The sequence below is a fragment of the Apodemus sylvaticus genome, chromosome 9 (assembly GCF_947179515.1).
Source record: "Apodemus sylvaticus chromosome 9, mApoSyl1.1, whole genome shotgun sequence".
Taxonomy (NCBI): domain Eukaryota; kingdom Metazoa; phylum Chordata; class Mammalia; order Rodentia; family Muridae; genus Apodemus; species Apodemus sylvaticus.
The window spans coordinates 103,108,395-103,121,948 of record NC_067480.1 but is presented as its reverse complement, the minus strand read 5'-3'; the positions used below and the strand labels follow the sequence as shown (position 1 = coordinate 103,121,948).

General features: G+C 45.3%; 1 protein-coding gene across 1 annotated transcript in view; it reads left to right on the top strand.

The window, feature by feature from the left end:
- Prim2 (DNA primase subunit 2) overlaps positions 1-4,297 on the top strand; it is a 200,383-nt gene extending 196,086 nt beyond the window's left edge. The window contains exon 14 of the mRNA XM_052191894.1: positions 3,725-4,297. Within this exon, the coding sequence (XP_052047854.1) occupies positions 3,725-3,943 (219 nt within the window). The 3' untranslated portion in view covers positions 3,944-4,297. The remainder of the gene's footprint in view (positions 1-3,724) is intronic.
- Positions 4,298-13,554: the final 9,257 nt, after the last annotated feature.

The window sequence follows — 13,554 nt, the reverse complement described above, 5'->3', positions numbered from 1 at the left end:
ATAATCTTTAAGGGATCTAGAGAGACAGCTCAGTGGTTAAGAGCACTCTGGTGGTTCTTGGAGAGAACCGGTTTGGTCCCCAGCACCACAAGTTTCACAAGTGTCTAACTCCAGCTCTGGGGGATCTGGGTTCCTTCTCTGTGGGCGCTTGCACACCTGCAAGCAAAACATTCATGCACACACATAAAAAGAAGTAAAGCTTTACAAAATAATATTTAAGTTTTATAAAACATTGTCAGTTTATTTGACTTTGTATATGGCCAGAAATGTAAATGCTCTAGCCCAAAGGCCTCAGTCTCATAATGTGTTTTGTTTAATTCTGTCTGTATGTGGTACTGTATGTGTATAGCAGGATGTTTTCAATGTGTTGTGTTTTGAGCACCCCCCCCCCTTCGTACCCTCTTGTTAGCCCTTCATTCCCTCCGACAGTCTCATGTTTCCTTTCATAAACACATACCCGATTTTAACGTGCGTGTAAAGGAACCACAAACACTGGAATTTGCTCACTAGGATTAGCTCCAGCCTCCAGTTTCCTGCAAACAACATAACTTCATTCACGATGCGCACAAATGTTCCAGTGTGTGTGTGCACCACGTTTTCTTTTATCCATCCCTTGGTTGCTGGACCGCTGGGTTGGTCATAGCTTACCTACTGTGAATAGGGCTCCAGTAAAGAGTGATGTGCAGGTATTTCTATGATAACTGAGCCCGGTGAGTACCGATGAGTGCTGTAGCTGGAGATACATCTTCATTTAAATACATTCAGTTACTAGCTTGACGACTGAGTAAGCTATTTACTCTCTGTAGGCATTAGTTTGCCAGTCTATACATGAGGGGCTCAATTTAAAGGAACCATAGTGTCCTCCTGGTTTCTGATTTTCTGTTGATAAAATGGACACTTTTTGATTGAAATGTTTGAACTTCTTATGAAACACATCAGGTCTTTCAGAAACTGGATGAAATCAGACATAATAAAGAAGTTCATAAATTATGCCATTATTAATAAAATTATAAATTTATCATAGAACATGGAGGAAACACTTAGAAGTTAAGCAGCTTCCTCATTAAAAAGATTGTTTTCTTGGTGATTTGGGTAAAGACATGTATATCTTTATATATACAGTGTGTGTGTGTGTGTGTGTGTGTATCTCCCATCACTTAACACAGTAATCAATGACTGGCCCGACATTTCTTTAGCTGCTAACAAAGTCTGGAGCTTCTCATCAAGGAGTCCCCTTTTTCTGGTCCTCCTCCACCTACTGAGGATTGACTCTGAGACACAGGGCTCCTTATCTCCCTCCCAGTCCAGATTGATCCAGCAGACTTTGTTTCCAGATCTGATCACACCCTCTCTTCCTTAGGGCCTCTTACAGTTCCACCTCCCTTACGCCTAGAGAGTTATGTGTGGAGAGTCCCTGACTTCCCGGGACCTCCGAGGTGTGGCACCCGCCAGTCTTTCTATGCTCATTTCTTCTCTCATGCGCCTTTTATACCAGGCCATGTGCTGCACTTGTTCCCCAGGCCGTCCCCTGTCACCCTGCTCACCTTCTGTGGCCTCTGCACCCCCTGCCTCCCTCCCCCAGGCTTTCGCCCTCTCTGTCTACCCCAGCTCGGACAGCCTTGCTCACAAACCGTCTCATCCGCCTCACCAGCATGATGGGCATTTATCTGTGGCCCCTAGTTTCCATGTGGTTTTCCTTAGTTTTAGTCAAATGCATTCTTGTGTTCTGAAAAACTACTGCTTATAACACAGCCATGTATATAATGAGCCATGTATGTAGTGAGATGTGAAGTGTATGACTGACTGTTCTGGGCTTGACTCAGTAAATATTCATTAGATCCCTGTTGTGTGCAAGTGAGCTCACAACAGAGTGCAGTGGCCAAGGCATGGGGCCACCAACCTGTGGCCTCAGCCGCTCAGGAGACCGAGACAGGAGAGTTACAGATTCCAGGCCAGCCAGGCTCACATTGTCAAAGACGTAGAAACAGACACTGTCTTTAACAAATAAGTAAATAAATAGTAAGATAAATAAGACATAGCATAATGGTTTCTAATCTAAAAATAGCAAATGAAAATACCACATTTTTTAAATCAAGGGAAGTTCAAGCCAAGTGATGTCTGTTGTTGCCTGTAACTGCAGACAGGAAGGTCAGGGTTCACCTCAGGTTGTGTGTCATCTGTAATACAGACAGGAAGGTCAGGGTTCACCTCAGGTTGTGTGTCATCTGTAACTGCAGACGGGACAGGTGGGGTTCACCTCAGGTTATGTGTAGCCTGTAACTGCAGTCAGGAAGGTCGGGGTTCACCTGAGGTTGTGTGTAGCCTGTAACTGCAGATGGGAAGGTCGGGTTCACCTCAGGTTGTGTGTCGTCTGTAACTGCAGATGGGAAGGTCGGGGTTCACCTGAGGTTGTGTGATGCCCAGCCGCAGTCCAGCCCATTAACTGAGCTGAAGAAAGCGACTAGAGGGCCACATTTTAGGTAGAAGTCCCCGTTACATCATGCCTGCCACACACTGAACCTAAACGACTTCCCAGTTTTCAGCTCACCTGCACACAGCAGGGATCTAATGAATATTTACTGCGTCGAGCCCAGAACAGAATGGATGTGTGTTTGCAGCACTTTCACCTTGGCTCAAGGACAGTCATGCAGACCCCAGCTCCATCCTTGGCGATGTAATCTTGGGCAAGATCCTTAACCCCTCTTTCTCCGCTGTGTGACCTAAAACCCCTGAAAACCATTGACACTTTAGCTGAGTGCACGGCGCAGAATGTGGTTGTGATACCTGGCACACAGTAAAAACTTGCTGATAAGGAGAAAGATGTTTTTGTCATCACTGGTAAATTTTAGGATCAAAATTAGAGTACTATTATTTGCCCCTCTGTTCTTTGTGATCGCTAAAGGCACAGAGTAATGAGAAATACGAGCTAATTCTCAAGGTTCTGTGTTTGAGGAAGAGAAATAGCATAAACCCTTAGGTTTCCACTAAGTTTAAAGAGAAGATTTTCTACAGCAGGATGGATTACAGGATGCCCCAAGTTAACATAAGAAGACCTCAGCTCTGAGTACACTGGTGCCAGGGACCAGAATCAGAACAAAGATTTCAATACCACTTCGAGAAAGCTTGGCCCGAGATGAACTATGCCTCTTGCTAAGGCCTAGGGACACAGGAGCGTGTGCACTAATGGCCATTGTAACATAGAGACTTGCCCAGGCATGTTTCCCAGACTCTTACTGTTGGGCAGAGGCCAGAGCCCAGGTGGAACATTCTAGGGAAGGGCCCCACCACTGAGCTGCACTTCCAGCCCACCCTGTGCAGTGTTATATTTTATTCTGAGTATTCGTCAACAGACATTGGAATTGAGGGTGCGCAGGATGCGGAGGACTGGGGGGTCATCCACAACGTTGCAGCTCAGTTACTGTGAGCAGAGGCGGGAAGCAGTGCGTTTGATGCGCGTCTGAGCAGGTTTGAGTCATCTAGTCTGTTGAGGAGGTAGTGGATAGGCATCAGAGCCATCTGCAGAGGTCTGGGCTGAGCATACACAGGTATAGCCATGATGCTTGAGGGATCTTCAGCTGAAGTTCCACTGCATGGGGTCAGGAGTGGGAGCAGCTGAGACCCACATCACAGGTCCTCAGCTGTGAGCTGGGTGGGGACAGCACAGAGAGCTTTATTTCTAGTTCTGCTACGTACTAACATGGTGCCAATCTGCTTCCTTGGGCAGGTGGACGACTGTGGCTTTTCTTTGAATCACCCGAATCAGTTCTTTCTTGAGAGTCAACGGATCCTAAGTGGTGGCAAAGATAACAAGAGGGAAGCCAGCCAGCCAGAGGCACCGCAGCACAAGCCCAGTGCCCCGAAGACCAGGGACGCCGCGGCCGCCCTGGCCTCCCTAGACTCCTCCCTGGAGATGGAGCTGGAGGGGCTAGAAGATTACTTTTAGTAAATGATGTGGCCACAGTAGTAACTCCTTTCCCCCAGAGAATGCATTCCTGTTTGAAAGGTTTGCCTTTGTAAATGTCTCTCCTCCCACCCACACATGCACACACATATCCTGGGAAAGTAGGCCTGCTTCTTCCGCCTTACTTTTGACAGAATGAAAAAGGAAGAGTTCTTATCAAAACCTTTCATTGAATAGTTTGTTTTGAATCCTGTTCCAGAAAAATTAAAATCGTACTCAGGGACTAAAATCCTCAAGCAGCAATACAACTAAAACCAACTTTTAAAATTTTGCATAATTTTGGCTAAGTTCTCTTTTGGACCATTTTTGCTAATAAACAGCATGTATTTGACTATATCTGTGCAGTTGGGAGTCTTATTTCACAACGGATCAGGCATTATTTCTTTATTTGAAATACTCATTGCTGTTAATCAACATGGGGGGCAGAGAGAGCCCTGAGAGAGTGTGTACTGCTGACATGGGCGAGGCCTTGCTAGGATGCCAAGGCCTGGGAGCAACAAAGCCTTCTTCTTGTATGGGTGGGAATGCTGACAGTGTGCAAAACCAACCAACCAAACAAAAAAACAAACAACCAAACAACCAAACAACTGCAGCGTCCTCCTCCAGCACCTGCAGCCTGGCACTGCTACCCCATGGAGACGGCCAACTGAGATTAGCTCTGCTGCCTCCTCACTGCAGGTGTTAAAACACACCGAGTTTCTGGCTGCTGCCACAGTTGGCTACTCCATCAGAGCAAGCACGGCCTACAGTCTCCCGTCTGCTGCACATGTGTCTGTGTTCTGTCCTGTCTTCATTCCATCCTTGTCCCGCTCTAATGAAGATGAACACTTTTCCCTTTTTCTGGGGCCTGTTCATCGTTCATCACCAGCACGGAGAAGTGCTGTCCCCTGAGTGGCAGCAGACACACTGAATGAACAGTGACACGAGAAGCAGACGTGGTAGCTGCTCATTTAAGGGACAGGCTGCTAAGTAGGTGACAGTGCTCTGCATCTGTCATTCTCCCCTGCTTCTTACTAAGGAAAGGAGGGTTAACGTCTGAAGATCACCAATAGTATGGTGACTTGCATTCCTTACGGGGCAGGCAGTGGCATTCAGCCAGCATGGGGAATGGCTGCAGGCCTGCAGCATCAGTTTCTGGCCTTACCTCTGGCAAGGAGGAAAGGTGTGCCTGGACAGCCGATGCGGGCAGTGGTGAGCAAAGGCGTCTTCTAACTGCTGGATTCCCCCACCGCATCTCCACTCTCCCAGAGGAGTTGGGACTCTAAGAGAATGGAATATTTTGGACTAAGAAAATATTAGTCCATTTCAGTCTTTTCTTCTGGTAAGGGGGTACTTGTTCTTTAACCACGTGAATCAGAGTCTAAATCGAAAAGACATTGTGTTTAGAAAACAGGACTGTTTTGAGAGTGATACAGTTTCAGTCTTACAATGTCAAAGGTTTCCTAGAATATTTAGTTACACAGTTAAATTAGAGGCCATCTGAGCAATTGTTTGGTTTTCTGAATTTTGCTACCAACTTCAGAAAACAGCCTTACGTTACTGTAAATGACAGCTCTTCTGTGGAAGTCTCTGCTGGTCACTCATCCCTAGACTTCTCAACAAGAATCTGATTGTCTATCATTGCAGACTCCGCGTCTGTCTGTCTCTTTCCTTCTTTCTCTCTCTGTCTCTCTCCCTGTCTCTCTTTCTCTCCCCGTCTCTCCCTTTCTCTCCCTTTCACTCTCTCTTTCCCTCTGTCCCTCCCTCCCTTCTTCCCTCCCTTCCTTCCTTCTATCTCTCTATTATGAACAAGCGCTCCCTGAAGTTCTTTTTAACCACAGGATTAACTTTAGAATGTTGAGCGTCCCGCTGTAGGCCTGCAGTAGAGTAAGGGAATGTTGGGCACAGTCTCATCACCTGTGAGAAGTCTCAAGGTCCCTGCAGGAGCAGTGCTGTGCAGGGCCATCTTTTGCTGCTGTCTTATGTCCTCATTTCAGGAAACAGAAGGACAGAGGCCATGGACAAACTGGTAGGTGTGTCTTCGTGTCTTCCTGAATGTCTTACATACCTCTAGTCAAACTCGCGAATAACACTAGTTTAGGTCTTAGTTGTAAGTTCAGTATCCTAGTAATAAGGTTTGCTCTCCTGGTGTCTGCTAGACAGAAATGTGTAGAATTTTGTAGAGTCTGCAGTTTGGAGGAGTTAGGGGCTCAAACAGAGACATGAGACACTTTCCTGATGCTTTGGGAGGTTGGAGAAAGCAATCCTTTTTTCCCCCCATGCTTCACAGGTCCCAGCAATCTTGACTTGTTTTCTCTTTTCTTTTTTTCTTTTTTTTCTTTTTTTCTTTTCTTTTCTTTTCTTTTCTTTTCTTTTCTTTTCTTTTCTTTTCTTTTCTTTTCTTTTCTTTTCTTTTCAGTTAATTCTTGTTGAATAAAAAGATGGACTTGTTTTCTTGAAGGCAGAATGTTTGTGCTTGGATGGTGTAGGGGGGACCTGAAAGTGAAACCAGAAGATGGTGGCCTCTTCAAAAAGTAGCCAGTGTGAAAGAATGAGTAGAGCAGATTGTCACTGTGAACACTGTGCCCATGTGATTCCCGTGTGACTCTCAAAGGTGACATAACGGGTGGGGGGGGGGGGCGGGGGGAGTTAGCTGTTAAAGCGATGGCATTGTTAGTGGGGAGGCTTCTGGGTCTTTATGCTGTTCTGTCGTTCTCATCCCGCCCGTAGGAGACGAAGCTCTTAGCTGTCGTGCACATGAAAGAACACTAGAGATGTGTAAGGAAACTTTTTAGGGCTTGTAATATTATCCAGTCATAAGACAGAACAATTACAGGTTTTAAGCATGTCGGGAGTAGAATGAGGTTTGGGGAAGATCTTTAATTCATACAGAACTCACAGTGAGCTGAGGGATCTCTCTCGAGTCACAGAAGGATGCCTCAGTTGCTGCGCCCTGCTTCTTAGTCACTGAGGCCCAGAGCTGCATGTAAATTCCTCTTTCTTTGCCGAGAAGGAAATGTAGGGTTTTTCACTTAGAATATTTGAAATGAGACAACTCTCACGTTCTAATCGGGTGAGTGGGCAGTTTGCAGATTTAATCAAGATCTTCCACAGGCATCTGCTTGATATTAAGCTTGATATTAAACTTAAGTGCCCGCCAAAGTGGGAGTTTGACAGCGTTCTGCTAGTCTGACAGACAGACATCACTAGAACCGGAAGGGAGAAAACACGGAGAAATCTCAAACCCTGTAACTAGTTGCATTTACTGACTTCTTTCCCAATGGTGATGGGGAAGGGGAGGAGACAGTGGGCGGGCTGGCGGGCCCTGAGTAAACGGGGCTCTGGGTTACAGTAATAAGTACCCCAGCTGACAAGCGAGATGGGGAAGTTATGCCAGGGGCCGGCATTTTCAACACACGTAGCACAGGATGGAGGCTGTGTTTTCAGCAGGTCTGACTTGAAAGGTTTGGTTACACTGCTCCTTAAAAAGCCACAGGCATCATTTGGGGGTCGGACCCCGGTGGTACATCATTGGCTCAGTGTGTTCCTCATGTGGTAGCTGGCTTACATTCAGGTAATCAGTGTTTACCCAAAGCCTCTGGCTGCCATCTCGATGTTGAGTCCTTCTCTGACAGGTCTTTGCCCTCATCTAAGCCTTCTTACCATAATTGTCATTGTAGACCATTAGCTCTGTGACTATGGAAATCGTGTCACCTGTAGGAAATGATCGCCCCACTCATCTGACCTTCCTGCCAAAAGCAATACTGTTCCATGTTATTAGATTTGCTTTCTATCCGGTAAGCTCTTTTTGCCTGCTGCTTTGTGACATTTTATTTTACCCAAGAATTGTCACCGCAGCACCTTATCAACAGCTAAAGAATATGTCTCTATATAAAGCGTCTGTATTTCCCCTGAGCCTTCCTTTGTGGTACTGTTTTTGAACACTGATGACAAGGTAGTGAAATAATATTGCTAATAAATGCATGATAGGATTTTCAGTTCACTGTCATAGAATTACAAAACTCTTTAATGTTTTACCTTATTTTCCCCTTACACTGGAGGCTTGGGAAGAAGGTAAATTCAGCACACAATGCATTTCCGACTCTTTGTATTCGGGGAATGGGTCCGTGTTCCCCGGACTACCTCCATTTACGTGGTGTATTTAGTTTTAGCCTGCACATGGGCCATAGAGGGTAGCAAAGCTGCTCATTTAAAAAAGACATTGTAGGGGCTGGAGAGATGGCTCAGAGGCTAAGAGCACTGCTTGCTCTCCCAGAGGACGTGAGTTCAATCCCAGAATCCACATGATGGCTCACAACCATTTGTAATGGAATCTGATGCCCTTTTCTAGCATGCGGGCATACGTGCAGATAGAACACTCACATACATAAATAAACCTTTAAAGCAAAAGGACATTGTGATGCATACTTCTCTTTGATCTTACCTTTCTACTGATTTAATATTTATTTGATAATTTTATACTACCTTTAGCTTTTGGTTTTTGGTAGAGTTCCTGCCTGGTCCTTAAGTCACTCTGCCAGTCTCTGAGAGAATCCATCCCTTGGTATGCACTTCCCATAGATGCTAATGGTTTCCATGCCTTACCCCCCTATGAAATCTCTCCTCAAAGCGCAGACCGACCCATACCTGTTACACATCTTTGTTAGGAGATCCCAGATGTACCTTATCCTTACTATATCTAAAATCAAGCCTGTTTCCTTTCTTCCTAAGTCTGCTTTTTTCTCCCTCCCTTCATCACCAGATATCCAAGGCCTCCTGAGATTCTTGTTTTAATGTCTCACGTGGGGGCAGCTTTGCCTTAGGAGTTATCTGGTAATGTTTGAGACATTTTTGGTACTTAGAACTAGCAGGACGTAGGGGATAGAGATGAAGGAGACTGCCAAACACAGGATACTACGCCACAACAAAGAGCGTGTCTGCCCAGGCCTCAGCTGTAGTGTGGCTGAGACTCCATTATCTAAGGTTTCCTCTCCCTTTCCTGCATTGAACTGCATTAGCTTCTCCTTGCCATTGTTAGCAGCATGTTTACTAAGTGCCAGGAGTATCATGCATCCCACTGTGAGCTCAAGTCTACAAGTCTACAAGTCTAGTTATTAGGATTTGAAATGCGAGCACACACACACACACACACACACACACCATTTACTATACTCAAAGGTTTTATAGTCCAATGAAAGAGCATAAGTAAATAGATGATTGATCTTCTAAGTATGGCGATGATGACACAGATGTTTGAATGGGACATTGTCTTACATCTGAATCTGGCCCCCTTTTCATATCTTTCCTTAACATTTAACCTAAGTACCACTTCCCACGATTCCATCATCTACATCAGGAAATATATCCGCAAAAATGATTGCTTTGTGCATGAGTCTTTCCTTGATACTGTCTCCCTGGTTCCATATTGTCTCTCCTCATTCTGTAGTCCAGTGCTGTCATTTGGGCCTTCCAAATCAGTCTCTCTGGTACCCACAGTACGCTCTAACCCCATGTGAACTCCATGTCACATGTGAGCCAACTGACGCATGTTATAGATGATGTGTTTATTCATCTTCACATGTGAATCCCGAATGAGCAGCAGTGCATCTTACAGCAGATGCTTGGCTACCTCGGGCACTCAGCAAGCATTTAAATGCATCGCTGCTTGCTTGTCGCCCCACAGGAATCTCAAACTCGGTGTTTCTAAAACCCACAAGTAAAATTGGACTGTGGGCGGTGGAGAGATGGCTCAGTGCTCTTGAGTGTGTACAGCACCTACTTTGGGTGGCTCATAAGAGCTGTCACTCAAACTGCATCTCCAATGGGTCCACACGCACATGTACAAACCCACACTCAGATACCATTATGTCCATAATTCTTAAAGACTGAAGGGAAGGCCATCCAGAGACTGTTCCACATTGGAATCCATCCCATCTCCAAATACCAATCCCCCACACTATTGCTGATGCCAAGAAGCACTTGCTGACAGGGACTTGATATGGCTTTTCCCTAAGAGGTTCTACCAGCACCTGAGCAATACAGATGCAGGTACAGCCAACCCTCAGACTGAGCCCGGGGACCCCAATGGAAAAGTTAGGGGAAGGACTGAAAGAGGTGAAGGGGATTGCAACCCCATAGGAAGAACGATGTCAACTAACTGGACCCCCAGAGCTCCCGGGGACTAAACCACAAACCAAAGAGTACACATGGAGGGAGCCATGGCTCCAGACGCATATGTAGCAGAGGATGGCCTTATCTGATATCAATGGGAGGGGAGGGAGGCTTGATATCCCAGAGTGTGGGGGGGGTGCTAGAGGGGTGCGGGAGTGGGTAAATAGATGGAGGAGCACTCTCATAGAGGCAAAGGGGAGGAGGAAAGTGGAAAGGTGGATGGGATGGAGAGGTTATGGGGGGGTAACTGGGAAGGGGGATATTTTTTGAAATGTAAATCAATAAAATGATTAATAAAAAAATAAAGGATGAACTTTGACTCCTGAGAAAAGCCACCATAAGCCATGACCTTGTCAACTTTCCTAGTTTCCTGAGCTTCCTTGCTTTACCTGTGACATGGTAAATAATAATAATCACACCTATTTAAAGTATCGTTAACTAAGTGCTATTACATGCACAACACAAAGAATGCTGGCAAGTGGAAACAGAAGGTGTTAAAGGTGCTGCAGAGTTTGATGCTAATCCCTTCTAAGAAACACCACACATGACTCCTTGCTGTTTTGAGTTGGTATCTGGTGAAAACCCTCCATGGTGAGAACTGTTCACAGGTTGTTCTTAAATGGAGGAACACAGGCAACCGAGTGCACGTGTTGAGAAAGCAGCTGTACATTTTCCTTGGGGCTCTCAGGAACACATGGCTTTCGAGAGGAAGTGATGCCTACCTATGTGGTACCTAGTTTCCAATCACTTCAATGGCAAAAAAGTTTGAAACAGGGTCTCATCACTTAACCCAGGCTGGCCTTAAACTGGTGGTCAGCATCCTGGATACTGAATTAGAGCTCTACACAAAACAGGACAGTGACGACTAGAATTTCCCCACATATGTTCTGAAGCCCGCATTACCATGCAACTAAAACCAGATAAGAAAACAAAATTATAGGCAGTATCTCTTAGTGTAGATTCAACAATCCTTACCAAATGAACAATAAATTCATAACCAAATGGGGTCTATTGCAGGATTGTAATGTTGGTTTAATGTGCAAATATCAATGTGGCTTACCATGTTAACAAAGGGGAAAACATGATTGTTTAGTACAGATTAAGCATTTGACAGAGTAGCATCTGTCCATGATAAACTTCTCAAACAACAGTAATATAGAAGACTTCTTAATCTAACAAAGCTATTTTTGTACATCCTAGAGGAGATACAATATTTAATGGTAGCAGGTAATCACAAGGACACACATTCTCACCATTTCGCTTCAGGGTTGTGCTATGAATTTTAATTATTGTAATGAGGTGTCTTAGGATTTTATTGCTTTCAAGAGACACCATGACCACAACCACAACAACTCTCGTAAAGAAAAACACTTAATTGTGGCTGGATTACAGTTCAAAGGTTTAGTCTGTTTTCTTAATGCCAGGAAACAAGGTTTCTTACTTAGGGTTTTATTGCTGTGAAGAGACACCATGACCATGACAACTCTTATAAAGGAAAACGTTTAATTGGGGCTAGCTTACAGTTCAGAGGTTTAGTCCATTGTCATTATGTGGAAAACATGGCCGCTTGCAGGTAGATGTGATGCTGGAGCTGAGGGTTCTACATCTCGATCTGCAGACAGCAGGAAGAGAAGCAGCTTGAGCTTCCGAGACCTCAAAGCCCACCCCTAGGGACACACTTCTGCCATAAAGGCCACACCTCCTCCAACAAGACCACAACTCCTAACAGTACTACGACCTATGGGACAAGCATTCAATTGCCTGAGTCTAGAGAGGCCATTCCTATTCAGTCTACTACATGAGGCAAGAAAGAGAGCAAACTGTCCAGTAGGAAAAGATAAACCTGTTTCGTCACTTTGACATGACTGTATCATTAGAAAATCTTTCTCAGTCTTTGGAACGAATCCGTGAATAAATACAGTAGGTCCTAGAAGGCCTAAGTAAACATTCCTAGCAATCACTAAAAGTTGAAAATTTTATAAATATCATTATGATAGCTTCTAAAACATGGAATATCTCAGGTAAATTTAACATAACAGATAAGACCTATGCACCATGTACTTCAACACACAGCTGAAAGAAAAGAGAGAGATTAAGATGGCATCAGGCTTAGACCATCCTGAGACAGCCTCTCCACAGAAGTGCATACAGCTGTTAACACAACCGACTTCCCGAAAGCCAAGGGGACTGGGTGAGGGCACAGTTCTTGGGCTTTAGCATACTTAAAAAGCTAAACTGGAGGAGGAAGGAAAGTAAGGATTGTTGGCTTTGTAACCCCTTTCTTTAGGCAGAGTGATGTGCAGAGAAATGTCTCCTACTTGGGGAAAGGACAGGTCATTAACTGCAGGGCTTAGTGCTGAGCACATGATGTATGTTCCCAGGCTGTAAATGGCGCCTCTGCAGTAGACACATCAACCTGATGTCTCAGGACCCCTCCCTCAACCTCAGGCAGCTTCATGTTGAGAACAAATCCAAGCACTGGGGCATTATAGGTCAGAGAACTAAGCCCAGACTTTGGCCTTGGAACTCTGTGCTCGACCTACCACGGTGAACCCCAGCATTTAGCAGAGTCCAGTGCCCCTTGCTCTGGGCCAGTAGTGTTCACACCTGAAGCCCCTAAACCTGCCCTGGTGTCACATGGAGCCCCAAAGGGACATTTGTTTTCTCATCAGTGTTGCCTCGAGGCAGCCACAACGGTCTTGGTTATGGACATTCCTGAGCACCACTTAAGCGGAACGGCGTGGACTCTGCTCCTGCAGGGAGCCGCCTGTGTCTGTGAGCCCTACAGGTAATCCAGGCTCAGGCTCGTAGTACTGAGGCCAAATAAAGAGGCAGACTCCCCCCAAGCCTGACCAAGGCTGTTGACTGTGGACTGACTGGGTAGGCCAGTTTTGGGGGATGGATACTAAAGGTATGCTCAGACTCCATCCCAAGGGGCAAAGGTTTAGTTCTGAGCAATAACTCTCTAAGGCCGAAACGGTGAGCAGTGCAGTGACCAGAGCCAGTGCTTATCCCATTTGGTGAATCTGTCGGATGAAGTCTCAGCAGTGGCCACAGGCTCAGAAACAACAAACAGCATGTTTAGAATTTCCGGAAGGATGGGTTAAAAATACACAAATGATTATGAGTGTGTTTCCAGCACTGGCGAATTTAAGATCACAGGGCCAGTCTGGGCTGCATACCAAGACCCTGTCTCAGAAATGCAACAAAAGCAAAACCACAGTCCGGATTGGAAAGACTGGGATGTGCAGGTCTCACCACCTGTTAACAAACATCTCCAACTCTGAAGGAGCTCATCATCAAAAGGGCGAGGGAAACTTCAGGCATTGATCAGCCGGCATATGCTTTAGTAGACAAGACGAACTTTTATAAATAGGAAAAAAATTCAATTATTAGAGAAACAATAGAGATGGTGCAACTTGGAAAAAAATCAAATAGGAATC